General features: G+C 46.1%; 1 protein-coding gene across 1 annotated transcript in view; it reads left to right on the forward strand.

The window, feature by feature from the left end:
- The first annotated feature begins 954 nt into the window (after positions 1–954).
- Positions 955–27424, forward strand: part of LOC129846612 (NLR family CARD domain-containing protein 3-like) — a 111943-nt gene continuing 85473 nt past the window's right edge. The window contains 1 exon segment of the mRNA XM_055914563.1: positions 955–1038. Within this exon segment, the coding sequence (XP_055770538.1) occupies positions 989–1038 (50 nt within the window). The 5' untranslated portion in view covers positions 955–988.

Here is a 27424-nt window from a genome sequence, read left to right on the forward strand (position 1 = left end):
GCTAGGTAAAGCTCCGTCTTATCTCAGCTCACTGGTCACCATAACAACACCCACCCGCAGCACACGATCCAGCAGGTATATCTCACTGGTCATCCCCAAAGACAACACTTCCTTTGGCCGCCTTTCCTTCCAGTTCTCTGCTGCCAATGACTGGAACGAATTACAAAAATCGCTGAAGTTGGAGACTTATATCTCCCTCACTAACTTTAATATCAGCTATCTGAGCAGCTTACCGATCGCTACAGCTGTACATAGGCCATCTGTAAATCACTCCAGTTTTAATTTGCTAAATTGTAATTACTTCGCTACTATGGCCTATTTATTGCGTTACCTCCTCATGCCATTTGCACAGACTGTATATAGACTTTTTTATTGTGTTATTGACTGTACGTCTGTTTACTCCATGTGTAACTATGTGTTGTTGTTTGTGTCGCACTGCTTTGCTTTATCTTGGCCAGGTCGCAGTTGTAAATGAGAACTTGTTCTCAACTGGCCTACCTGGTTAAATAAAGGTGAAATAAAAAAATATATATAACATTTTCTAGTCTCTAATTTTATCAAATGTAAAAAACACAATTTCATATTTTGCTCCATGAGACGAATCGAGCCGTTCAGTCACATTTGAGAGTGAGGTAGATAAATAGCATTTTGCAAAAAAAAATAAAAAAATTCTGAAATTAAACCATCAAGTGATAGATTTTAAACAAATACATGTATGTTATTGAACAACCCCATGCCATGATTAGATAGTGAACAAACACACCAATCTCTTTTATATTTTCTTTATTAAACAATAACATTTCATTTACCAACATTTCTGAAAATGGATATATAGCGTTTTGGAATGAAACTCTTCTTATGTTTCCCCATCTGAGCTCAGAGTAGATGAGAGATGTAATGTTTGTCTCTGTTGTGTTGAAGACCAATCAAGCAGGAGAGACCAGCCTCCCCTGTACCCAGCTGTGTGTCCCTGAAGAGTGACAAGTCTATGATGCAGCCTATAAACTTTAGAGAGGGAGACTTTTCTACTGAACAAAGGTAAGAAGAACTCATGGGTCATGGTCAGTGAGTTAAACAACACTGTCTCTAGTCATTTCTCCTCTCCCATTTTCCCATTTATTTTGTTGTTTTCATAATCCATAGGCTAATCCTTTTTTCCATTTTCATAGTCCTAAAACAATATTACACAAACACAACATTCCCCCCTGTCTCTGTGTGTGTGTGTGTGTGTGTGTGTGTGTGTGTGTGTGTGTGTGTGTGTGTGTGTGTGTGTGTGTGTGTGTGTGTGTGTGTGTGTGTGTGTGTGTGTCAGAGAGCGTGTGTGCAGTATTACCTCAACTACCTGGTACCCCTGCAGATTGACTCAGTACTGGTACTCCTTATAGTCTCATTATTACCTCAACTACCTGGTACCCCTGCACATTGACTCAGTACTGGTACTCCTTATAGTCTCATTATTACCTCAACTACCTGATACCCCTGCACATTGACTCAGTACTGGTACTCCTTATAGCCTCATTATTACCTCAACTACCTGGTACCCCTGTACATTGACTCAGTACTGGTACTCCTTATAGTCTCATTATTACCTCAACTACCTGGTACCCCTGCACATTGACTCAGTACTGGTACTCCTTATAGTCTCATTATTACCTCAACTACCTGGTACCCCTGCACATTGACTCAGTACTGGTACTCCTTATAGTCTCATTATTACCTCAACTACCTGGTACCCTGCACATTGACTCAGTACTGGTACTCCTTATAGTCTCATTATTACCTCAACTACCTGATACCCCTGCACATTGACTCAGTACTGGTACTCCTTATAGCCTCATTATTACCTCAACTACCTGGTACCCCTGTACATTGACTCAGTACTGGTACTCCTTATAGTCTCATTATTACCTCAACTACCTGGTACCCCTGCACATTGACTCAGTACTGGTACTCCTTATAGTCTCATTATTACCTCAACTACCTGGTGCCCCTGCACATTGACTCAGTACTGGTACTCCTTATAGTCTCATTATTACCTCAACTACCTGGTACCCTGCACATTGACTCAGTACTGGTACTCCTTATAGTCTCATTATTACCTCAACTACCTGGTACCCCTGCACATTGACTCAGTACTGGTACTCCTTATAGTCTCATTATTACCTCAACTACCTGGTGCCCCTGCACATTGACTCAGTACTGGTACTCCTTATAGTCTCATTATTACCTCAACTACCTGGTACCCCTGCACATTGACTCAGTACTGGTACTCCTTATAGTCTCATTATTACCTCAACTACCTGGTACCCCTGCACATTGACTCAGTACTGGTACTCCGTATAGTCTCATTATTACCTCAACTACCTGGTACCCCTGCACATTGACTCAGTACTGGTATTCCTTATAGTCTCATTATTACCTCAACTACCTGGTACCCCTGCACATTGACTCAGTACTGGTACTCCTTATAGTCTCATTATTACCTCAACTACCTGGTACCCCTGCACATTGACTCAGTACTGGTACTCCTTATAGTCTCATTATTACCTCAACTACCTGGTACCCCTGCACATTGACTCAGTACTGGTACTCCTTATAGTCTCATTATTACCTCAACTACCTGATACCCCTGCACATTGACTCAGTACTGGTACTCCTTATAGCCTCATTATTACCTCAACTACCTGGTACCCCTGTACATTGACTCAGTACTGGTACTCCTTATAGTCTCATTATTACCTCAACTACCTGGTGCCCCTGCACATTGACTCAGTACTGGTACTCCTTATAGTCTCATTATTACCTCAACTACCTGGTACCCCTGCACATTGACTCAGTACTGGTACTCCGTATAGTCTCATTATTACCTCAACTACCTGGTACCCCTGCACATTGACTCAGTACTGGTATTCCTTATAGTCTCATTATTACCTCAACTACCTGGTACCCTGCACATTGACTCAGTACTGGTACTCCTTATAGTCTCATTATTACCTCAACTACCTGGTACCCTGCACATTGACTCAGTACTGGTACTCCTTATAGCCACATTATTACCTCAACTACCTGGTACCCCTGCACATTGACTCAGTACTGGTACTCCTTATAGTCTCATTATTACCTCAACTACCTGGTACCCCTGCACATTGACTCAGTACTGGTACTCCTTATAGCCACATTATTACCTCAACTACCTGGTACCCCTGCATATTGACTCAGTACTGGTACTTCTTATAGCCACATTATTACCTCAACTACCTGGTACCCCTGCATATTGACTCAGTACTGGTACTTCTTATAGCCACATTATTACCTCAACTACCTGGTACCCTGCACATTGACTCAGTACTGGTACTCCTTATAGCCACATTATTACCTCAACTACCTGGTACCCCTGCACATTGACTCAGTACTGGTACTCCTTATAGTCTCATTATTACCTCAACTACCTGGTACCCTGCACATTGACTCAGTACTGGTTCTCCTTATAGTCTCATTATTACCTCAACTACCTGGTACCCTGCACATTGACTCAGTACTGGTTCTCCTTATAGTCTCATTATTACCTCAACTACCTGGTACCCCTGCACATTGACTCAGTACTGATACTCCTTATAGTCTCATTATTACCTCAACTACCTGGTACCCCTGCACATTGACTCAGTACTGGTACTCCTTATAGTCTCATTATTTCCTCAACTACCTGGTACCCTGCACATTGACTCAGTACTGGTACTCCTTATAGTCTCATTATTACCTCACCTACCTGGTACCCCTGCACATTGACTCAGTACTGGTACTCCTTATAGTCTCATTATTACCTCAACTACCTGGTACCCCTGCACATTGACTCAGTACTGGTACTCCTTATAGTCTCATTATTACCTTAACTACCTGGTACCCCTGCACATTGACTCAGTACTGGTACTCCTTATAGCCTCATTATTACCTAAACTACCGGGTACCCCTGCACATTGACTCAGTACTGGTACTCCTTATAGTCTCATTATTACCTCAACTACCTGGTACCCCTGCACATTGACTCAGTACTGGTACTCCTTATAGACTCATTATTACCTCAACTACCTGGTACCCCTGCACATTGACTCAGTACTGGTACTCCTTATAGTCTCATTATTACCTCAACTACCTGGTACCCCTGCACATTGACTCAGTACTGGTACTCCTTATAGTCTTATTATTACCTCAACTACCTGGTACCCTGCACATTGACTCAGTACTGGTACTCCTTATAGCCACATTATTACCTCAACTACCTGGTACCCCTGCATATTGACTCAGTACTGGTACTCCTTATAGCCACATTATTACCTCAACTACCTGGTACCCTGCACATTGACTCAGTACTGGTACTCCTTATAGCCACATTATTACCTCAACTACCTGGTACCCCTGCACATTGACTCAGTACTGGTACTCCTTATAGTCTCATTATTACCTCAACTACCTGGTACCCTGCACATTGACTCAGTACTGGTACTCCTTATAGCCACATTATTACCTCAACTACCTGGTACCCCTGCACATTGACTCAGTACTGGTACTCCTTATAGTCTCATTATTACCTCAACTACCTGGTACCATGCACATTGACTCAGTACTGGTTCTCCTTATAGTCTCATTATTACCTCAACTACCTGGTACCCCTGCACATTGACTCAGTACTGATACTCCTTATAGTCTCATTATTACCTCAACTACCTGGTACCCCTGCACATTGACTCAGTACTGGTACTCCTTATAGTCTCATTATTTCCTCAACTACCTGGTACCCTGCACATTGACTCAGTACTGGTACTCCTTATAGTCTCATTATTACCTCACCTACCTGGTACCCCTGCACATTGACTCAGTACTGGTACTCCTTATAGTCTCATTATTACCTCAACTACCTGGTACCCCTGCACATTGACTCAGTACAGGTACTCCTTATAGTCTCATTATTACCTCAACTACCTGGTACCCCTGCACATTGACTCAGTACTGGTACTCCTTATAGCCTCATTATTACCTCAACTACCTGGTACCCCTGCACATTGACTCAGTACTGGTACTCCTTATAGTCTCATTATTACCTCAACTACCTGGTACCCCTGCACATTGACTCAGTACTGGTACTCCTTATAGCCTCATTATTACCTAAACTACCTGTTACCCCTGCATATTGACTCAGTACTGGTTCTCCTTATAGTCTCATTATTACCTCAACTACCTGGTACCCCTGCACATTGACTCAGTACTGGTACTCCTTATAGTCTCATTATTACCTCAACTACCTGGTACCCCTGCACATTGACTCAGTACTGGTACTCCTTATAGTCTCATTATTACCTCAACTCCCTGGTACCCTGCACATTGACTCAGTACTGGTACTCCTTATAGTCTCATTATTACCTCAACTACCTGGTACCCCTGCACATTGACTCAGTACTGGTACTCCTTATAGCCTCATTATTACCTAAACTACCTGGTACCCCTGCACATTGACTCAGTACTGGTACTCCTTATAGTCTCATTATTACCTCAACTACCTGGTACCCCTGCACATTGACTCAGTACTGGTACTCCTTAAAGCCTCATTATTACCTAAACTACCTGTTACCCCTGCATATTGACTCAGTACTGGTTCTCCTTATAGTCTCATTATTACCTCAACTACCTGGTACCCCTGCACATTGACTCAGTACTGGTACTCCTTATAGTCTCATTATTACCTCAACTACCTGGTACCCCTGCACATTGACTCAGTACTGGTACTCCTCATAGTCTCATTATTACCTCAACTACCTGGTACCCTGCACATTGACTCAGTACTGGTACTCCTCATAGTCTCATTATTACCTCAACTACCTGGTACCCTGCTCATTGACTCAGTACTGGTACTCCTTAGTCTCATTATTACCTCAACTACCTGGTACCCCTGCACATTGACTCAGTACTGGTTCTCCTTATAGTCTCATTATTACCTCAACTACCTGATACCCCTAAACATTGACTCAGTACTGGTTCTCCTTATAGTCTCATTATTACCTCAACTACCTGGTACCCCTGCACATTGACTCAGTACTGGTACTCCTTATAGTCTCATTATTACCTCAACTACCTGGTACCCCTGCACATTGACTCAGTACTGATACTCCTTATAGTCTCATTATTACCTCAACTACCTGGTACCCCTGCACATTGACTCAGTACTGTTACTCCTTATAGTCTCATTATTACCTCAACTACCTGGTACCCCTGCACATTGACTCAGTACTGGTACTCCTTATAGTCTCATTATAACCACAACTACCTGGTACCCCTGCACATTGACTCAGTACTGGTACTCCTTATAGTCTCATTATTACCTCAACTACCTGGTACCCTGCACATTGACTCAGTACTGGTACTCCTTATATCCACATTATTACCTCAACTACCTGGTACCCCTGCACATTGACTCAGTACTGGTTCTCCTTATAGCCTCATTATTACCTCAACTACCTGGTACCCCTGCACATTGACTCAGTACTGGTACTCCTTATAGTCTCATTATTACCTCAACTACCTGGTACCCTGCACATTGACTCAGTACTGGTACTCCTTATAGTCTCATTATTACCTCAACTACCTGGTACCCTGCACATTGTCTCAGTACTGGTACTCCTTATAGTCTCATTATTACCTCAACTACCTGGTACCCCTGCACATTGACTCAGTACTGATACTCCTTATAGTCTCATTATTACCTCAACTACCTGGTACCCCTGCACATTGACTCAGTACTGATACTCCTTATAGTCACATTATTACCTCAACTACCTGGTACCCCTGCACATTGACTCAGTACTGGTTCTCCTTATAGTCTCATTATTACCTCAACTACCTGGTACCCTGCACATTGACTCAGTACTGGTACTCCTTATAGTCTCATTATTACCTCACCTACCTGGTACCCCTGCACATTGACTCAGTACTGGTACTCCTTATAGTCTCATTATTACCTCAACTACCTGGTACCCCTGCACATTGACTCAGTACTGGTACTCCTTATAGTCTCATTATTACCTCAACTACCTGGTACCCCTGCACATTGACTCAGTACTGGTACTTCTTATAGTCTCATTATTACCTCAACTACCTGGTACCCCTGCACATTGACTCAGTACTGGTACTCCTTATAGCCTCATTATTACCTAAACTACCTGGTACCCCTGCACATTGACTCAGTACTGGTTCTCCTTATAGTCTCATTATTACCTCAACTACCTGGTACCCCTGCACATTGACTCAGTACTGGTACTCCTTATAGTGTCATTATTACCTCAACTACCTGGTACCCCTGCACATTGACTCAGTACTGGTACTCCTTATAGCCACATTATTACCTCAACTACCTGATACCCTGCACATTGACTCAGTACTGGTACTCCTTATAGCCACATTATTACCTCAACTACCTGGTACCCCTGCACATTGACTCAGTACTGGTACTCCTTATAGTCTCATTATTACCTCAACTACCTGGTACCCCTGCACATTGACTCAGTACTGGTACTCCTTATAGTCTCATTATTACCTCAACTACCTGGTACCCTGCACATTGACTCAGTACTGGTACTCCTTATAGTCTCATTATTACCTCAACTACCTGGTACCCCTGCACATTGACTCAGTACTGGTACTCCTCATAGTCTCATTATTACCTCAACTACCTGGTACCCTGCACATTGACTCAGTACTGGTACTCCTCATAGTCTCATTATTACCCCAACTACCTGGTACCCTGCTCATTGACTCAGTACTGGTACTCGTTAGTCTCATTATTACCTCAACTACCTGGTACCCTTGCACATTGACTCAGTACTGGTTCTCCTTATAGTCTCATTATTACCTCAACTACCTGATACCCCTAAACATTGACTCAGTACTGGTTCTCCTTATAGTCTCATTATTACCTCAACTACCTGGTACCCCTGCACATTGACTCAGTACTGGTACTCCTCATAGTCTCATTATTACCTCAACTACCTGGTACCCTGCACATTGACTCAGTACTGGTACTCCTCATAGTCTCATTATTACCCCAACTACCTGGTACCCTGCTCATTGACTCAGTACTGGTACTCGTTAGTCTCATTATTACCTCAACTACCTGGTACCCTTGCACATTGACTCAGTACTGGTTCTCCTTATAGTCTCATTATTACCTCAACTACCTGATACCCCTAAACATTGACTCAGTACTGGTTCTCCTTATAGTCTCATTATTACCTCAACTACCTGGTACCCCTGCACATTGACTCAGTACTGGTACTCCTTATAGTCTCATTATTACCTCAACTACCTGGTACCCCTGCACATTGACTCAGTACTGGTACTCCTTATAGTCTCATTATAACCACAACTACCTGGTACCCCTGCACATTGACTCAGTACTGGTACTCCTTATAGCCACATTATTACCTCAACTACCTGGTACCCCTGCACATTGACTCAGTACTGGTACTCCTTATAGTCTCATTATTACCTCAACTACCTGGTACCCTGCACATTGACTCAGTACTGGTACTCCTTATAGCCTCATTATTACCTCAACTACCTGGTACCCCTGCACATTGACTCAGTACTGGTACTCCTTATAGTCTCATTATTACCTCAACTACCTGGTACCCCTGCACATTGACTCAGTACTGGTACTCCTTATAGCCTCATTATTACCTAAACTACCTGTTACCCCTGCATATTGACTCAGTACTGGTTCTCCTTATAGTCTCATTATTACCTCAACTACCTGGTACCCCTGCACATTGACTCAGTACTGGTACTCCTTATAGTCTCATTATTACCTCAACTACCTGGTACCCCTGCACATTGACTCAGTACTGGTACTCCTTATAGTCTCATTATTACCTCAACTCCCTGGTACCCTGCACATTGACTCAGTACTGGTACTCCTTATAGTCTCATTATTACCTCAACTACCTGGTACCCCTGCACATTGACTCAGTACTGGTACTCCTTATAGCCTCATTATTACCTAAACTACCTGGTACCCCTGCACATTGACTCAGTACTGGTACTCCTTATAGTCTCATTATTACCTCAACTACCTGGTACCCCTGCACATTGACTCAGTACTGGTACTCCTTAAAGCCTCATTATTACCTAAACTACCTGTTACCCCTGCATATTGACTCAGTACTGGTTCTCCTTATAGTCTCATTATTACCTCAACTACCTGGTACCCCTGCACATTGACTCAGTACTGGTACTCCTTATAGTCTCATTATTACCTCAACTACCTGGTACCCCTGCACATTGACTCAGTACTGGTACTCCTCATAGTCTCATTATTACCTCAACTACCTGGTACCCTGCACATTGACTCAGTACTGGTACTCCTCATAGTCTCATTATTACCTCAACTACCTGGTACCCTGCTCATTGACTCAGTACTGGTACTCCTTAGTCTCATTATTACCTCAACTACCTGGTACCCCTGCACATTGACTCAGTACTGGTTCTCCTTATAGTCTCATTATTACCTCAACTACCTGATACCCCTAAACATTGACTCAGTACTGGTTCTCCTTATAGTCTCATTATTACCTCAACTACCTGGTACCCCTGCACATTGACTCAGTACTGGTACTCCTTATAGTCTCATTATTACCTCAACTACCTGGTACCCCTGCACATTGACTCAGTACTGATACTCCTTATAGTCTCATTATTACCTCAACTACCTGGTACCCCTGCACATTGACTCAGTACTGTTACTCCTTATAGTCTCATTATTACCTCAACTACCTGGTACCCCTGCACATTGACTCAGTACTGGTACTCCTTATAGTCTCATTATAACCACAACTACCTGGTACCCCTGCACATTGACTCAGTACTGGTACTCCTTATAGCCTCATTATTACCTCAACTACCTGGTACCCCTGCACATTGACTCAGTACTGGTACTCCTTATAGTCTCATTATTACCTCAACTACCTGGTACCCTGCACATTGACTCAGTACTTGTACTCCTTATATCCACATTATTACCTCAACTACCTGGTACCCCTGCACATTGACTCAGTACTGGTTCTCCTTATAGCCTCATTATTACCTCAACTACCTGGTACCCCTGCACATTGACTCAGTACTGGTACTCCTTATAGTCTCATTATTACCTCAACTACCTGGTACCCTGCACATTGACTCAGTACTGGTACTCCTTATAGTCTCATTATTACCTCAACTACCTGGTACCCTGCACATTGTCTCAGTACTGGTACTCCTTATAGTCTCATTATTACCTCAACTACCTGGTACCCCTGCACATTGACTCAGTACTGATACTCCTTATAGTCTCATTATTACCTCAACTACCTGGTACCCCTGCACATTGACTCAGTACTGATACTCCTTATAGTCACATTATTACCTCAACTACCTGGTACCCCTGCACATTGACTCAGTACTGGTTCTCCTTATAGTCTCATTATTACCTCAACTACCTGGTACCCTGCACATTGACTCAGTACTGGTACTCCTTATAGTCTCATTATTACCTCACCTACCTGGTACCCCTGCACATTGACTCAGTACTGGTACTCCTTATAGTCTCATTATTACCTCAACTACCTGGTACCCCTGCACATTGACTCAGTACTGGTACTCCTTATAGTCTCATTATTACCTCAACTACCTGGTACCCCTGCACATTGACTCAGTACTGGTACTTCTTATAGTCTCATTATTACCTCAACTACCTGGTACCCCTGCACATTGACTCAGTACTGGTACTCCTTATAGCCTCATTATTACCTAAACTACCTGGTACCCCTGCACATTGACTCAGTACTGGTTCTCCTTATAGTCTCATTATTACCTCAACTACCTGGTACCCCTGCACATTGACTCAGTACTGGTACTCCTTATAGTGTCATTATTACCTCAACTACCTGGTACCCCTGCACATTGACTCAGTACTGGTACTCCTTATAGCCACATTATTACCTCAACTACCTGATACCCTGCACATTGACTCAGTACTGGTACTCCTTATAGCCACATTATTACCTCAACTACCTGGTACCCCTGCACATTGACTCAGTACTGGTACTCCTTATAGTCTCATTATTACCTCAACTACCTGGTACCCCTGCACATTGACTCAGTACTGGTACTCCTTATAGTCTCATTATTACCTCAACTACCTGGTACCCTGCACATTGACTCAGTACTGGTACTCCTTATAGTCTCATTATTACCTCAACTACCTGGTACCCCTGCACATTGACTCAGTACTGGTACTCCTCATAGTCTCATTATTACCTCAACTACCTGGTACCCTGCACATTGACTCAGTACTGGTACTCCTCATAGTCTCATTATTACCCCAACTACCTGGTACCCTGCTCATTGACTCAGTACTGGTACTCGTTAGTCTCATTATTACCTCAACTACCTGGTACCCTTGCACATTGACTCAGTACTGGTTCTCCTTATAGTCTCATTATTACCTCAACTACCTGATACCCCTAAACATTGACTCAGTACTGGTTCTCCTTATAGTCTCATTATTACCTCAACTACCTGGTACCCCTGCACATTGACTCAGTACTGGTACTCCTTATAGTCTCATTATTACCTCAACTACCTGGTACCCCTGCACATTGACTCAGTACTGGTACTCCTTATAGTCTCATTATAACCACAACTACCTGGTACCCCTGCACATTGACTCAGTACTGGTACTCCTTATAGCCACATTATTACCTCAACTACCTGGTACCCCTGCACATTGACTCAGTACTGGTACTCCTTATAGTCTCATTATTACCTCAACTACCTGGTACCCTGCACATTGACTCAGTACTGGTACTCCTTATAGTCTCATTATTACCTCAACTACCTGGTACCCTGCACATTGACTCAGTACTGGTACTCCTTATAGTCTCATTATTACCTCAACTACCTGGTACCCCTGCACATTGACTCAGTACTGATACTCCTTATAGTCTCATTATTACCTCAACTACCTGGTACCCCTGCACATTGACTCAGTACTGATACTCCTTATAGTCACATTATTACCTCAACTACCTGGTACCCCTGCACATTGACTCAGTACTGGTTCTCCTTATAGTCTCATTATTACCTCAACTACCTGGTACCCTGCACATTGACTCAGTACTGGTACTCCTTATAGTCTCATTATTACCTCACCTACCTGGTACCCCTGCACATTGACTCAGTACTGGTACTCCTTATAGTCTCATTATTACCTCAACTACCTGGTACCCCTGCACATTGACTCAGTACTGGTACTCCTTATAGTCTCATTATTACCTCAACTACCTGGTACCCCTGCACATTGACTCAGTACTGGTACTCCTTATATTCTCATTATTACCTCAACTACCTGGTACCCCTGCACATTGACTCAGTACTGGTACTCCTTATAGCCTCATTATTACCTAAACTACCTGGTACCCCTGCACATTGACTCAGTACTGGTTCTCCTTATAGTCTCATTATTACCTCAACTACCTGGTACCCCTGCACATTGACTCAGTACTGGTACTCCTTATAGTCTCATTATTACCTCAACTACCTGGTACCCCTGCACATTGACTCAGTACTGGTACTCCTTATAGTCTCATTTTTACCTCAACTACCTGGTACCCCTGCACATTGACTCAGTACTGGTACTCCTTATAGTCTCATTATTACCTCAACTACCTGGTACCCCTGCACATTGACTCAGTACTGGTACTCCTTATAGTCTCATTATTACCTCAACTACCTGGTACCCTGCACATTGACTCAGTACTGGTACTCCTTATATCCACATTATTACCTCAACTACCTGGTACCCCTGCACATTGACTCAGTACTGGTACTCCTTACAGCCACATTATTACCTCAACTACCTGGTACCCTGCACATTGACTCAGTACTGGTACTCCTTATAGCCACATTATTACCTCAACTACCTGGTACCCCTGCACATTGACTCAGTACTGGTACTCCTTATAGCCTAATTATTACCTCAACTACCTGGTACCCCTGCACATTGACTCAGTACTGGTACTCCTTATAGTCTCATTATTACCTCAACTACCTGGTACCCTGCACATTGACTCAGTACTGGTACTCCTTATAGTCTCATTATTACCTCACCTACCTGGTACCCCTGCACATTGACTCAGTACTGGTACTCCTTATAGTCTCATTATTACCTCACCTACCTGGTACCCCTGCACATTGACTCAGTACTGGTACTCCTTATAGTCTCATTATTACCTCAACTACCTGGTACCCCTGCACATTGACTCAGTACTGGTACTCCTTATAGTCTCATTATTACCTCAACTACCTGGTACCCCTGCACATTGACTCAGTATTGGTACTCCTTATAGCCTCATTATTACCTCAACTACCTGGTACCCCTGCACATTGACTCAGTACTGGTTCTCCTTATAGTCTCATTATTACCTCAACTACCTGGTACCCCTGCACATTGACTCAGTACTGGTACTCCTTATAGTCTCATTATTACCTCAACTACCTGGTACCCCTGTACATTGACCCAGTACTGGTACTCCTTATAGCCACATTATTACCTCAACTACCTGATACCCTGCACATTGACTCAGTACTGGTACTCCTTATAGTCTCATTTTTACCTCAACTACCTGGTACCCCTGCAGATTGACTCAGTACTGGTACTCCTCATAGCCACATTATTACCTCAACTACCTGGTACCCCTGCACATTGACTCAGTACTGGTACTCCTTATAGTCTCATTATTACCTCTACTACCTGGTACCCTGCACATTGACTCAGTACTGGTACTCCTTATAGCCACATTATTACCTCAACTACCTGGTACCCCTGCACATTGACTCAGTACTGGTACTCCTTATAGTCTCATTATTACCTCAACTACCTGGTACCCCTGCACATTGACTCAGTACTGGTACTCCTTATAGTCTCATTATTACCTCAACTACCTGGTACCCCTGCACATTGACTCAGTACTGGTACTCCTTATAGTCTCATTTTTACCTCAACTACCTGGTACCCTGCACATTGACTCAGTACTGGTACTCCTTATAGTCTCATTATTACCTCACCTACCTGGTACCCCTGCACATTGACTCAGTACTGGTACTCCTTATAGTCTCATTATTACCTCACCTACCTGGTACCCCTGCACATTGACTCAGTACTGGTACTCCTTATAGTCTCATTATTACCTCAACTACCTGGTACCCCTGCACATTGACTCAGTACTGGTACTCCTTATAGTCTCATTATTACCTCAACTACCTGGTACCCCTGCACATTGACTCAGTATTGGTACTCCTTATAGCCTCATTATTACCTCAACTACCTGGTACCCCTGCACATTGACTCAGTACTGGTTCTCCTTATAGTCTCATTATTACCTCAACTACCTGGTACCCCTGCACATTGACTCAGTACTGGTACTCCTTATAGTCTCATTATTACCTCAACTACCTGGTACCCCTGTACATTGACCCAGTACTGGTACTCCTTATAGCCACATTATTACCTCAACTACCTGATACCCTGCACATTGACTCAGTACTGGTACTCCTTATAGTCTCATTTTTACCTCAACTACCTGGTACCCCTGCAGATTGACTCAGTACTGGTACTCCTCATAGCCACATTATTACCTCAACTACCTGGTACCCCTGCACATTGACTCAGTACTGGTACTCCTTATAGTCTCATTATTACCTCTACTACCTGGTACCCTGCACATTGACTCAGTACTGGTACTCCTTATAGCCACATTATTACCTCAACTACCTGGTACCCCTGCACATTGACTCAGTACTGGTACTCCTTATAGTCTCATTATTACCTCAACTACCTGGTACCCCTGCACATTGACTCAGTACTGGTACTCCTTATAGTCTCATTATTACCTCAACTACCTGGTACCCCTGCACATTGACTCAGTACTGGTACTCCTTATAGTCTCATTTTTACCTCAACTACCTGGTACCCCTGCAGATTGACTCAGTACTGGTACTCCTTATAGCCTCATTATTACCTAAACTACCTGGTACCCCTGCACATTGACTCAGTACTGGTTCTCCTTATAGTCTCATTATTACCTCAACTACCTGATACCCCTAAACATTGACTCAGTACTGGTTCTCCTTATAGTCTCATTATTACCTCAACTACCTGGTACCCCTGCACATTGACTCAGTACTGGTACTCCTTATAGTCTCATTATTACCTCAACTACCTGGTACCCCTGCACATTGACTCAGTACTGATACTCCTTATAGTCTCATTATTACCTCAACTACCTGGTACCCCTGCACATTGACTCAGTACTGGTACTCCTTATAGTCTCATTATTACCTCAACTACCTGGTACCCCTGCACATTGACTCAGTACTGGTACTCCTTATAGTCTCATTATTACCTCAACTACCTGGTACCCCTGCACATTGACTCAGTACTGATACTCCTTATAGTCTCATTATTACCTCAACTACCTGGTACCCCTGCACATTGACTCAGTACTGGTACTCCTTATAGTCTCATTATTACCTCAACTACCTGGTACCCCTGCACATTGACTCAGTACTGGTACTCCTTATAGTCTCATTATTACCTCAACTACCTGGTACCCCTGCACATTGACTCAGTACTGGTACTCCTTATAGTCTCATTATTACCTCAACTACCTGGTACCCCTGCACATTGACTCAGTACTGGTACTCCTTATAGTCTCATTTTTACCTCAACTACCTGGTACCCCTGCAGATTGACTCAGTACTGGTACTCCTTATAGCCTCATTATTACCTAAACTACCTGGTACCCCTGCACATTGACTCAGTACTGGTTCTCCTTATAGTCTCATTATTACCTCAACTACCTGATACCCCTAAACATTGACTCAGTACTGGTTCTCCTTATAGTCTCATTATTACCTCAACTACCTGGTACCCCTGCACATTGACTCAGTACTGGTACTCCTTATAGTCTCATTATTACCTCAACTACCTGGTACCCCTGCACATTGACTCAGTACTGGTACTCCTTATAGTCTCATTATTACCTCACCTACCTGGTACCCCTGCACATTGACTCAGTACTGGTACTCCTTATAGTCTCATTATTACCTCAACTACCTGGTACCCCTGCACATTGACTCAGTACTGGTACTCCTTATAGTCTCATTATTACCTCAACTACCTGGTACCCCTGCACATTGACTCAGTACTGGTACTCCTTATAGTCTCATTATTACCTCAACTACCTGGTACCCCTGCACATTGACTCAGTATTGGTACTCCTTATAGCCTCATTATTACCTCAACTACCTGGTACCCCTGCACATTGACTCAGTACTGGTTCTCCTTATAGTCTCATTATTACCTCAACTACCTGGTACCCCTGCACATTGACTCAGTACTGGTACTCCTTATAGTCTCATTATTACCTCAACTACCTGGTACCCCTGCACATTGACCCAGTACTGGTACTCCTTATAGCCACATTATTACCTCAACTACCTGATACCCTGCACATTGACTCAGTACTGGTACTCCTCATAGCCACATTATTACCTCAACTACCTGGTACCCCTGCACATTGACTCAGTACTGGTACTCCTTATAGTCTCATTATTACCTCTACTACCTGGTACCCTGCACATTGACTCAGTACTGGTACTCCTTATAGCCACATTATTACCTCAACTACCTGGTACCCCTGCACATTGACTCAGTACTGGTACTCCTTATAGTCTCATTATTACCTCAACTACCTGGTACCCCTGCACATTGACTCAGTACTGGTACTCCTTATAGTCTCATTATTACCTCAACTACCTGGTACCCCTGCACATTGACTCAGTACTGGTACTCCTTATAGTCTCATTTTTACCTCAACTACCTGGTACCCCTGCAGATTGACTCAGTACTGGTACTCCTTATAGCCTCATTATTACCTAAACTACCTGGTACCCCTGCACATTGACTCAGTACTGGTTCTCCTTATAGTCTCATTATTACCTCAACTACCTGATACCCCTAAACATTGACTCAGTACTGGTTCTCCTTATAGTCTCATTATTACCTCAACTACCTGGTACCCCTGCACATTGACTCAGTACTGGTACTCATTATAGTCTCATTATTACCTCAACTACCTGGTACCCCTGCACATTGACTCAGTACTGATACTCCTTATAGTCTCATTATTACCTCAACTACCTGGTACCCCTGCACATTGACTCAGTACTGGTACTCCTTATAGTCTCATTATTACCTCAACTACCTGGTACCCCTGCACATTGACTCAGTACTGGTACTCCTTATGGTCTCATTATTACCTCAACTACCTGGTACCCCTGCACATTGACTCAGTACTGGTACTCCTTATAGTCTCATTATAACCACAACTACCTGGTACCCCTGCACATTGACTCAGTACTGGTACTCCTTATAGCCTCATTATTACCTCAACTACCTGGTACCCCTGCACATTGACTCAGTACTGGTACTCCTTATAGTCTCATTATTACCTCAACTACCTGGTACCCTGCACATTGACTCAGTACTGGTACTCCTTATATCCACATTATTACCTCAACTACCTGATACCCCTGCACATTGACTCAGTACTGGTACTCCTTACAGCCACATTATTACCTCAACTACCTGGTACCCTGCACATTGACTCAGTACTGGTACTCCTTATAGTCTCATTATAACCTCAACTACCTGGTACCCCTGCACATTGACTCAGTACTGGTACTCCTTATAGTCTCATTATAACCACAACTACCTGGTACCCCTGCACATTGACTCAGTACTGGTACTCCTTATAGTCTCATTATAACCACAACTACCTGGTACCCCTGCACATTGACTCAGTACTGGTACTCCTTATAGTCTCATTATTACCTCAACTACCTGGTACCCCTGCACATTGACTCAGTACTGGTACTCCTTATAGTCTCATTATTACCTCAACTACCTGGTACCCTGCACATTGACTCAGTACTGGTACTCCTTAAAGCCTCATTATTACCTCAACTACCTGGTACCCCTGCACATTGACTCAGTACTGGTACTCCTTATAGTCTCATTATTACCTCAACTACCTGGTACCCCTGCACATTGACTCAGTACTGGTACTCCTTAAAGCCTCATTATTACCTCAACTACCTGGTACCCCTGCACATTGACTCAGTACTGGTACTCCTTATAGTCTCATTATTACCTCAACTCCCTGGTACCCTGCACATTGACTCAGTACTGGTACTCCTTATAGTCTCATTATTACCTCAACTACCTGATACCCCTGCACATTGACTCAGTACTGGTACTCCTTATAGTCTCATTATTACCTAAACTACCTGGTACCCCTGCACATTGACTCAGTACTGGTACTCCTTATAGCCACATTATTACCTCAACTACCTGGTACCCCTGCACATTGACTCAGTACTGGTACTCCTTATAGCCACATTATTACCTCAACTACCTGGTACCCCTGCACATTGACTCAGTACTGGTAATCCTTATAGTCTCATTATTACCTCAACTACCTGGTACCCCTGCACATTGACTCAGTACTGGTACTCCTTATAGTCTCATTATTACCTCAACTACCTGGTACCCCTGCACATTGACTCAGTACTGGTACTCCTTAAAGCCTCATTATTACCTCAACTACCTGGTACCCCTGCACATTGACTCAGTACTGGTTCTCCGTATAGTCTCATTATTACCTCAACTACCTGGTACCCCTGCACATTGACTCAGTACTGGTACTCCTTATAGTCTCATTATTACCTCAACTACCTGGTACCCCTGCACATTGACTCAGTACTGGTACTCCTTATAGTCTCATTATTACCTCAACTACCTGGTGCCCCTGCACATTGACTCAGTACTGGTACTCCTTATAGTCTCTGTCACGATCGTGTGGAGAGACGGACCAAGGTGCAGCGGGATATGAATACATCTTCTTTTTATTTTATGAAGATGATAGAACACGAAACGAAACACTTACACAAAACTAATCAAAACAACAAACGATCGTGAAGCTAAATAACGTAGTGCACACACACAGGCTACAAACGTTAAACATAGACAATACTAGACACATACACTCCACACAAACCCATACACTAAAACCAACACCCCCTTTACCATAATAAACACCCAAAACACAAACATACCCCATGTCACACCCTGACCTAACTAAAATAATAAAGAAAACAAAGAATACTAAGGCCAGGGCGTGACATAACCCCCCCCTTAAGGTGCGAACTCCGGGCGCACCAGCACATAGTCTAGGGGAGGGTCTGGGTGGGCGTCCGTCCACGGCGGCGGCTCCGGCACTGGTCGTGGTCCCCACCCCACCATAGTCACTAGGCGCTTTCCTAAACCCACTGGAATAAGGGGCAGCACCGGACTAAGGGGCAGTACCGGACTAAGGGGCAGCACCAGGATAAGGGACAGCACCAGGATAAGGGACAGCACCAGGATAAGGGACAGCACCAGGATAAGGGGCAGTACCAGGATAAGGGGCAGTAACAGGATAAGGGGCAGCACCGGACTAAATGGCGGATCCTGGCTGGACGGCTCTGGCGGATCCTGGCTGGACGGCTCTGGCGGATCCTGGCTGGCCTGCTCTGGCGGATCCTGGCTAGCTGACGGATCTGGCTGCTCATGTCTGGCTGACGAATCTGGCTGCTCATGGCTGGCTGACGGATCTGGCTGCTCATGGCTGGCTGACGGATCTGGCTGCTCATGGCTGGCTGACGGATCTGGCTGCTCATGGCTGGCTGACGGATCTGGCTGCTCATGGCTGGCTGACGGATCTGGCTGCTCATGGCTGGCTGACGGATCTGGCTGCTCATGGCTGGCTGACGGATCTGGCTGCTCATGGCTGGCTGACAGATCTGGCTGCTCATGGCTGGCTGACGGATCTGGCTGCTCATGGCTGGCTGACGGATCTGGCTGCTCATGTCTGGTTGGCGGCTCTGGCAGATCCTGTCTGGTTGGCGGCTCTGGCAGATCCTGTCTGGTTGGCGTCTCTGGCAGATCCTGTCTGGTTGGCGGCTCTGGCAGATCCTGTCTGGTTGGCGGCTCTGGCAGATCCTGTCTGGTTGGCGGCTCTGGCAGATCCTGTCTGGTTGGCGGCTCTGGCAGATCCTGTCTGACGATCGGCTCTAGCGGCTCCTGACTGACGATCGGCTCTGACGGCTCGGGACAGACGGGCGGCTCTAATGGCACTGGGCAGACGGATGGCTCAGATGGCGCTGGGGAGACGGATGGCTCAGATGGCGCTGGAGAGACGGATGGCTCAGATGGCGCTGGAGAGACGGATGGCTCTGGCCGGCTGAGGCGCACTCTAGGCCTGGTGCGTGGTGCCGGAACTGGTGGTACCGGGCTGGGGACACGCATCTCAGGGCTAGTGCGGGGAGCAGGAACAGGGCATACTGGACCCTGGAAACGCACATTAGGCCTAGTGCGTGGTGCCGGAACTGGTGGTACCGGGCTGGGGACACGCATCTCAGGGCTAGTGCGGGGAGCAGCAACAGGACGCACAGGACTCTGGGGACACACAGGAGGCTTGGTGCGTGGTGTAGGCACTGGTGGTAATGGGCTGGAGACACGCACCATTGTACGAGTGCGTGGAGGAGGAACAGGGCTCTGGAGACACACTGGAAGCCTGGTGCGTGGTGTTGGCACTGGTGGAACATGACTGGGGCGGGAAGGTGGCGCCGGAAATACCGGACCTTGCAGGCGTACTGGCTCCCTTGAGCACCGAGCCTGCCCAACCTTACCTGGTTGAATGCTCCCCGTCGCCCGACCAGTGCGGGGAGGTGGAATAACCCGCACCGGGCTATGTAGGCGAACCGGGGACACCATGCGTAAGGCTGGTGCCATGTAAGCCGGCCCGAGGAGATGTACTGGTGGCCAGATAGGTAGAGCCGGCTTCATGGCACTTGGCTCAATGCTCAATCTAGCCCTACCAGTGCGGGGAGGTGGAATAACCCGCACTGGGCTATGCACATGTACAGGAGACACCGTGCGCTCTACTGCGTAACACGGTGTCTGCCCGTACTCCCGCTCTCCACGGTTAGCCTGGGAAGTGGGCGCAGGTCTCCTACCTGCCCTCGGCCCACTACCTCCTAGCCCCCCCCCCCCAAGAAATTTTTGGGTAGTACTCACGGGCTTCCAGCCTTGCCTCCGTGCTGCCTCCTCATATCGCCGCCTCTCTGCTTTCGCTGCCTCCAGCTCAGCTTTGGGACGGCGATATTCTCCAGGTTGAGCCCAAGGTCCCTTTCCATCCAATTCGTCCTCCCATCTCCAGAAATCCTGTGTAGGTGGGTCCTGTTGCCGTTTCACACGCTGCTTGGTCCTTTGGTGGGTAATTCTGTCACGATCGTGTGGAGAGACGGACCAAGGTGCAGCGGGATATGAATACATCTTCTTTTTATTTTATGAAGATGATAGAACACGAAACGAAACACTTACACAAAACTAATCAAAACAACAAACGATCGTGAAGCTAAATAACGTAGTGCACACACACAGGCTACAAACGTTAAACATAGACAATACTAGACACATACACTCCACACAAACCCATACACTAAAACCAACACCCCCTTTACCATAATAAACACCCAAAACACAAACATACCCCATGTCACACCCTGACCTAACTAAAATAATAAAGAAAACAACGAATACTAAGGCCAGGGCGTGACATTCTCATTATTACCTCAAGTACCTGGTACCCCTGCACATTGACTCAGTACTGGTACTCCGTATAGCCTCATTATTACCTCAACTACCTGGTACCCCTGCACATTGACCCAGTACTGGTACTCCTTATAGCCACATTATTACCTCAACTACCTGATACCCTGCACATTGACTCAGTACTGGTACTCCTCATAGCCACATTATTACCTCAACTACCTGGTACCCCTGCACATTGACTCAGTACTGGTACTCCTTATAGTCTCATTATTACCTCTACTACCTGGTACCCTGCACATTGACTCAGTACTGGTACTCCTTATAGCCACATTATTACCTCAACTACCTGGTACCCCTGCACATTGACTCAGTACTGGTACTCCTTATAGTCTCATTATTACCTCAACTACCTGGTACCCCTGCACATTGACTCAGTACTGGTACTCCTTATAGTCTCATTATTACCTCAACTACCTGGTACCCCTGCACATTGACTCAGAACTGGTACTCCTTATAGTCTCATTTTTACCTCAACTACATGGTACCCCTGCAGATTGACTCAGTACTGGTACTCCTTATAGCCTCATTATTACCTAAACTACCTGGTACCCCTGCACATTGACTCAGTACTGGTTCTCCTTATAGTCTCATTATTACCTCAACTACCTGATACCCCTAAACATTGACTCAGTACTGGTTCTCCTTATAGTCTCATTATTACCTCAACTACCTGGTACCCCTGCACATTGACTCAGTACTGGTACTCCTTATAGTCTCATTATTACCTCAACTACCTGGTACCCCTGCACATTGACTCAGTACTGATACTCCTTATAGTCTCATTATTACCTCAACTACCTGGTACCCCTGCACATTGACTCAGTACTGGTACTCCTTATAGTCTCATTATTACCTCAACTACCTGGTACCCCTGCACATTGACTCAGTACTGGTACTCCTTATGGTCTCATTATTACCTCAACTACCTGGTACCCCTGCACATTGACTCAGTACTGGTACTCCTTATAGTCTCATTAAAACCACAACTATCTGGTACCCCTGCACATTGACTCAGTACTGGTACTCCTTATAGCCTCATTATTACCTCAACTACCTGGTACCCCTGCACATTGACTCAGTACTGGTACTCCTTATAGTCTCATTATTACCTCAACTACCTGGTACCCTGCACATTGACTCAGTACTGGTACTCCTTATATCCACATTATTACCTCAACTACCTGGTACCCCTGCACATTGACTCAGTACTGGTACTCCTTACAGCCACATTATTACCTCAAGTACCTGGTACCCTGCACATTGACTCAGTACTGGTACTCCTTATAGTCTCATTATTACCTCAACTACCTGGTACCCCTGCACATTGACTCAGTACTGGTACTCCTTATAGCCTCATTATTACCTAAACTACCTGGTACCCCTGCACATTGACTCAGTACTGGTTCTCCTTATAGTCTCATTATTACCTCAACTACCTGGTACCCCTGCACATTGACTCAGTACTGGTACTCCTTATAGTCTCATTATTACCTCAACTACCTGGTACCCCTGCACATTGACTCAGTACTGGTACTCCTTATAGTCTCATTATTACCTCAACAACCTGGTACCCCTGCACATTGACTCAGTACTGGTACTCCTTATAGTCTCATTATTACCTCAACTACCTGGTACCCCTGCAGATTGACTCAGTACTGGTACTCCTTATAGCCTCATTATTACCTAAACTACCTGGTACCCCTGCACATTGACTCAGTACTGGTTCTCCTTATAGTCTCATTATTACCTCAACTACCTGATACCCTTGCACATTGACTCAGTACTGGTTCTCCTTATAGTCTCATTATTACCTCAACTACCTGGTACCCCTGCACATTGACTCAGTACTGGTACTCCTTATAGTCTCATTATTACCTCAACTCCCTGGTACCCTGCACATTGACTCAGTACTGGTACTCCTTATAGTCTCATTATTACCTCAACTACCTGGTACCCCTGCACATTGACTCAGTACTGGTACTCCATATAGTCTCATTATTACCTAAACTACCTGGTACCCCTGCACATTGACTCAGTACTGGTACTCCTTATAGCCACATTATTACCTCAACTACCTGGTACCCCTGCACATTGACTCAGTACTGGTACTCCTTATAGTCTCATTATTACCTCAACTACCTGGTGCCCCTGCACATTGACTCAGTACTGGTACTCCTTATAGTCTCTGTCACGATCGTGTGGAGAGACGGACCAAGGTGCAGCGGGATATGAATGCATCTTCTTTTTATTTTATGAAGATGATAGAACACGAAACGAAACACTTACACAAAACTAATCAAAACAACAAACGATCGTGAAGCTAAATAACGTAGTGCACACACACAGGCTACAAACGTTAAACATAGACAATACTAGACACATACACTCCACACAAACCCATACACTAAAACCAACACCCCCTTTACCATAATAAACACCCAAAACACAAACATACCCCATGTCACACCCTGACCTAACTAAAATAATAAAGAAAACAAAGAATACTAAGGCCAGGGCGTGACATAACCCCCCCCTTAAGGTGCGAACTCCGGGCGCACCAGCACATAGTCTAGGGGAGGGTCTGGGTGGGCGTCCGTCCACGGCGGCGGCTCCGGCACTGGTCGTGGTCCCCACCCCACCATAGTCACTAGACGCTTTCCTAAACCCACTGGAATAAGGGGCAGCACCGGACTAAGGGGCAGTACCGGACTAAGGGGCAGCACCAGGATAAGGGACAAAACCAGGATAAGGGACAGCACCAGGATAAGGGACAGCACCAGGATAAGGGGCAGTACCAGGATAAGGGGCAGTAACAGGATAAGGGGCAGCACCGGACTAAATGGCGGATCCTGGCTGGACGGCTCTGGCGGATCCTGGCTGGACGGCTCTGGCGGATCCTGGCTGGCCTGCTCTGGCGGATCCTGGCTAGCTGACGGATCTGGCTGCTCATGTCTGGCTGACGAATCTGGCTGCTCATGGCTGGCTGACGGATCTGGCTGCTCATGGCTGGCTGACGGATCTGGCTGCTCATGGCTGGCTGACGGATCTGGCTGCTCATGGCTGGCTGACGGATCTGGCTGCTCATGGCTGGCTGACGGATCTGGCTGCTCATGGCTGGCTGACGGATCTGGCTGCTCATGGCTGGCTGACGGATCTGGCTGCTCATGGCTGGCTGACGGATCTGGCTGCTCATGGCTGGCTGACGGATCTGGCTGCTCATGTCTGGTTGGCGGCTCTGGCAGATCCTGTCTGGTTGGCGGCTCTGGCAGATCCTGTCTGGTTGGCGTCTCTGGCAGATCCTGTCTGGTTGGCGGCTCTGGCAGATCCTGTCTGGTTGGCGGCTCTGGCAGATCCTGTCTGGTTGGCGGCTCTGGCAGATCCTGTCTGGTTGGCGGCTCTGGCAGATCCTGTCTGACGATCGGCTCTAGCGGCTCCTGACTGACGATCGGCTCTGACGGCTCGGGACAGACGGGCGGCTCTAATGGCACTGGGCAGACGGATGGCTCAGATGGCGCTGGGGAGACGGATGGCTCAGATGGCGCTGGAGAGACGGATGGCTCAGATGGCGCTGGAGAGACGGATGGCTCTGGCCGGCTGAGGCGCACTCTAGGCCTGGTGCGTGGTGCCGGAACTGGTGGTACCGGGCTGGGGACACGCATCTCAGGGCTAGTGCGGGGAGCAGGAACAGGGCATACTGGACCCTGGAAACGCACATTAGGCCTAGTGCGTGGTGCCGGAACTGGTGGTACCGGGCTGGGGACACGCATCTCAGGGCTAGTGCGGGGAGCAGCAACAGGACGCACAGGACTCTGGGGACACACAGGAGGCTTGGTGCGTGGTGTAGGCACTGGTGGTAATGGGCTGGAGACACGCACCATTGTACGAGTGCGTGGAGGAGGAACAGGGCTCTGGAGACACACTGGAAGCCTGGTGCGTGGTGTTGGCACTGGTGGAACATGACTGGGGCGGGAAGGTGGCGCCGGAAATACCGGACCTTGCAGGCGTACTGGCTCCCTTGAGCACCGAGCCTGCCCAACCTTACCTGGTTGAATGCTCCCCGTCGCCCGACCAGTGCGGGGAGGTGGAATAACCCGCACCGGGCTATGTAGGCGAACCGGGGACACCATGCGTAAGGCTGGTGCCATGTAAGCCGGCCCGAGGAGATGTACTGGTGGCCAGATAGGTAGAGCCGGCTTCATGGCACTTGGCTCAATGCTCAATCTAGCCCTACCAGTGCGGGGAGGTGGAATAACCCGCACTGGGCTATGCACATGTACAGGAGACACCGTGCGCTCTACTGCGTAACACGGTGTCTGCCCGTACTCCCGCTCTCCACGGTTAGCCTGGGAAGTGGGCGCAGGTCTCCTACCTGCCCTCGGCCCACTACCTCCTAGCCCCCCCCCCCCAAGAAATTTTTGGGTAGTACTCACGGGCTTCCAGCCTTGCCTCCGTGCTGCCTCCTCATATCGCCGCCTCTCTGCTTTCGCTGCCTCCAGCTCAGCTTTGGGACGGCGATATTCTCCAGGTTGAGCCCAAGGTCCCTTTCCATCCAATTCGTCCTCCCATCTCCAGAAATCCTGTGTAGGTGGGTCCTGTTGCCGTTTCACACGCTGCTTGGTCCTTTGGTGGGTAATTCTGTCACGATCGTGTGGAGAGACGGACCAAGGTGCAGCGGGATATGAATACATCTTCTTTTTATTTTATGAAGATGATAGAACACGAAACGAAACACTTACACAAAACTAATCAAAACAACAAACGATCGTGAAGCTAAATAACGTAGTGCACACACACAGGCTACAAACGTTAAACATAGACAATACTAGACACATACACTCCACACAAACCCATACACTAAAACCAACACCCCCTTTACCATAATAAACACCCAAAACACAAACATACCCCATGTCACACCCTGACCTAACTAAAATAATAAAGAAAACAACGAATACTAAGGCCAGGGCGTGACATTCTCATTATTACCTCAAGTACCTGGTACCCCTGCACATTGACTCAGTACTGGTACTCCGTATAGCCTCATTATTACCTCAACTACCTGGTACCCCTGCACATTGACCCAGTACTGGTACTCCTTATAGCCACATTATTACCTCAACTACCTGATACCCTGCACATTGACTCAGTACTGGTACTCCTCATAGCCACATTATTACCTCAACTACCTGGTACCCCTGCACATTGACTCAGTACTGGTACTCCTTATAGTCTCATTATTACCTCTACTACCTGGTACCCTGCACATTGACTCAGTACTGGTACTCCTTATAGCCACATTATTACCTCAACTACCTGGTACCCCTGCACATTGACTCAGTACTGGTACTCCTTATAGTCTCATTATTACCTCAACTACCTGGTACCCCTGCACATTGACTCAGTACTGGTACTCCTTATAGTCTCATTATTACCTCAACTACCTGGTACCCCTGCACATTGACTCAGAACTGGTACTCCTTATAGTCTCATTTTTACCTCAACTACATGGTACCCCTGCAGATTGACTCAGTACTGGTACTCCTTATAGCCTCATTATTACCTAAACTA

The sequence above is a fragment of the Salvelinus fontinalis genome, unplaced genomic scaffold (genome assembly GCF_029448725.1).
Source record: "Salvelinus fontinalis isolate EN_2023a unplaced genomic scaffold, ASM2944872v1 scaffold_0600, whole genome shotgun sequence".
Lineage (NCBI taxonomy): Eukaryota > Metazoa > Chordata > Actinopteri > Salmoniformes > Salmonidae > Salvelinus > Salvelinus fontinalis.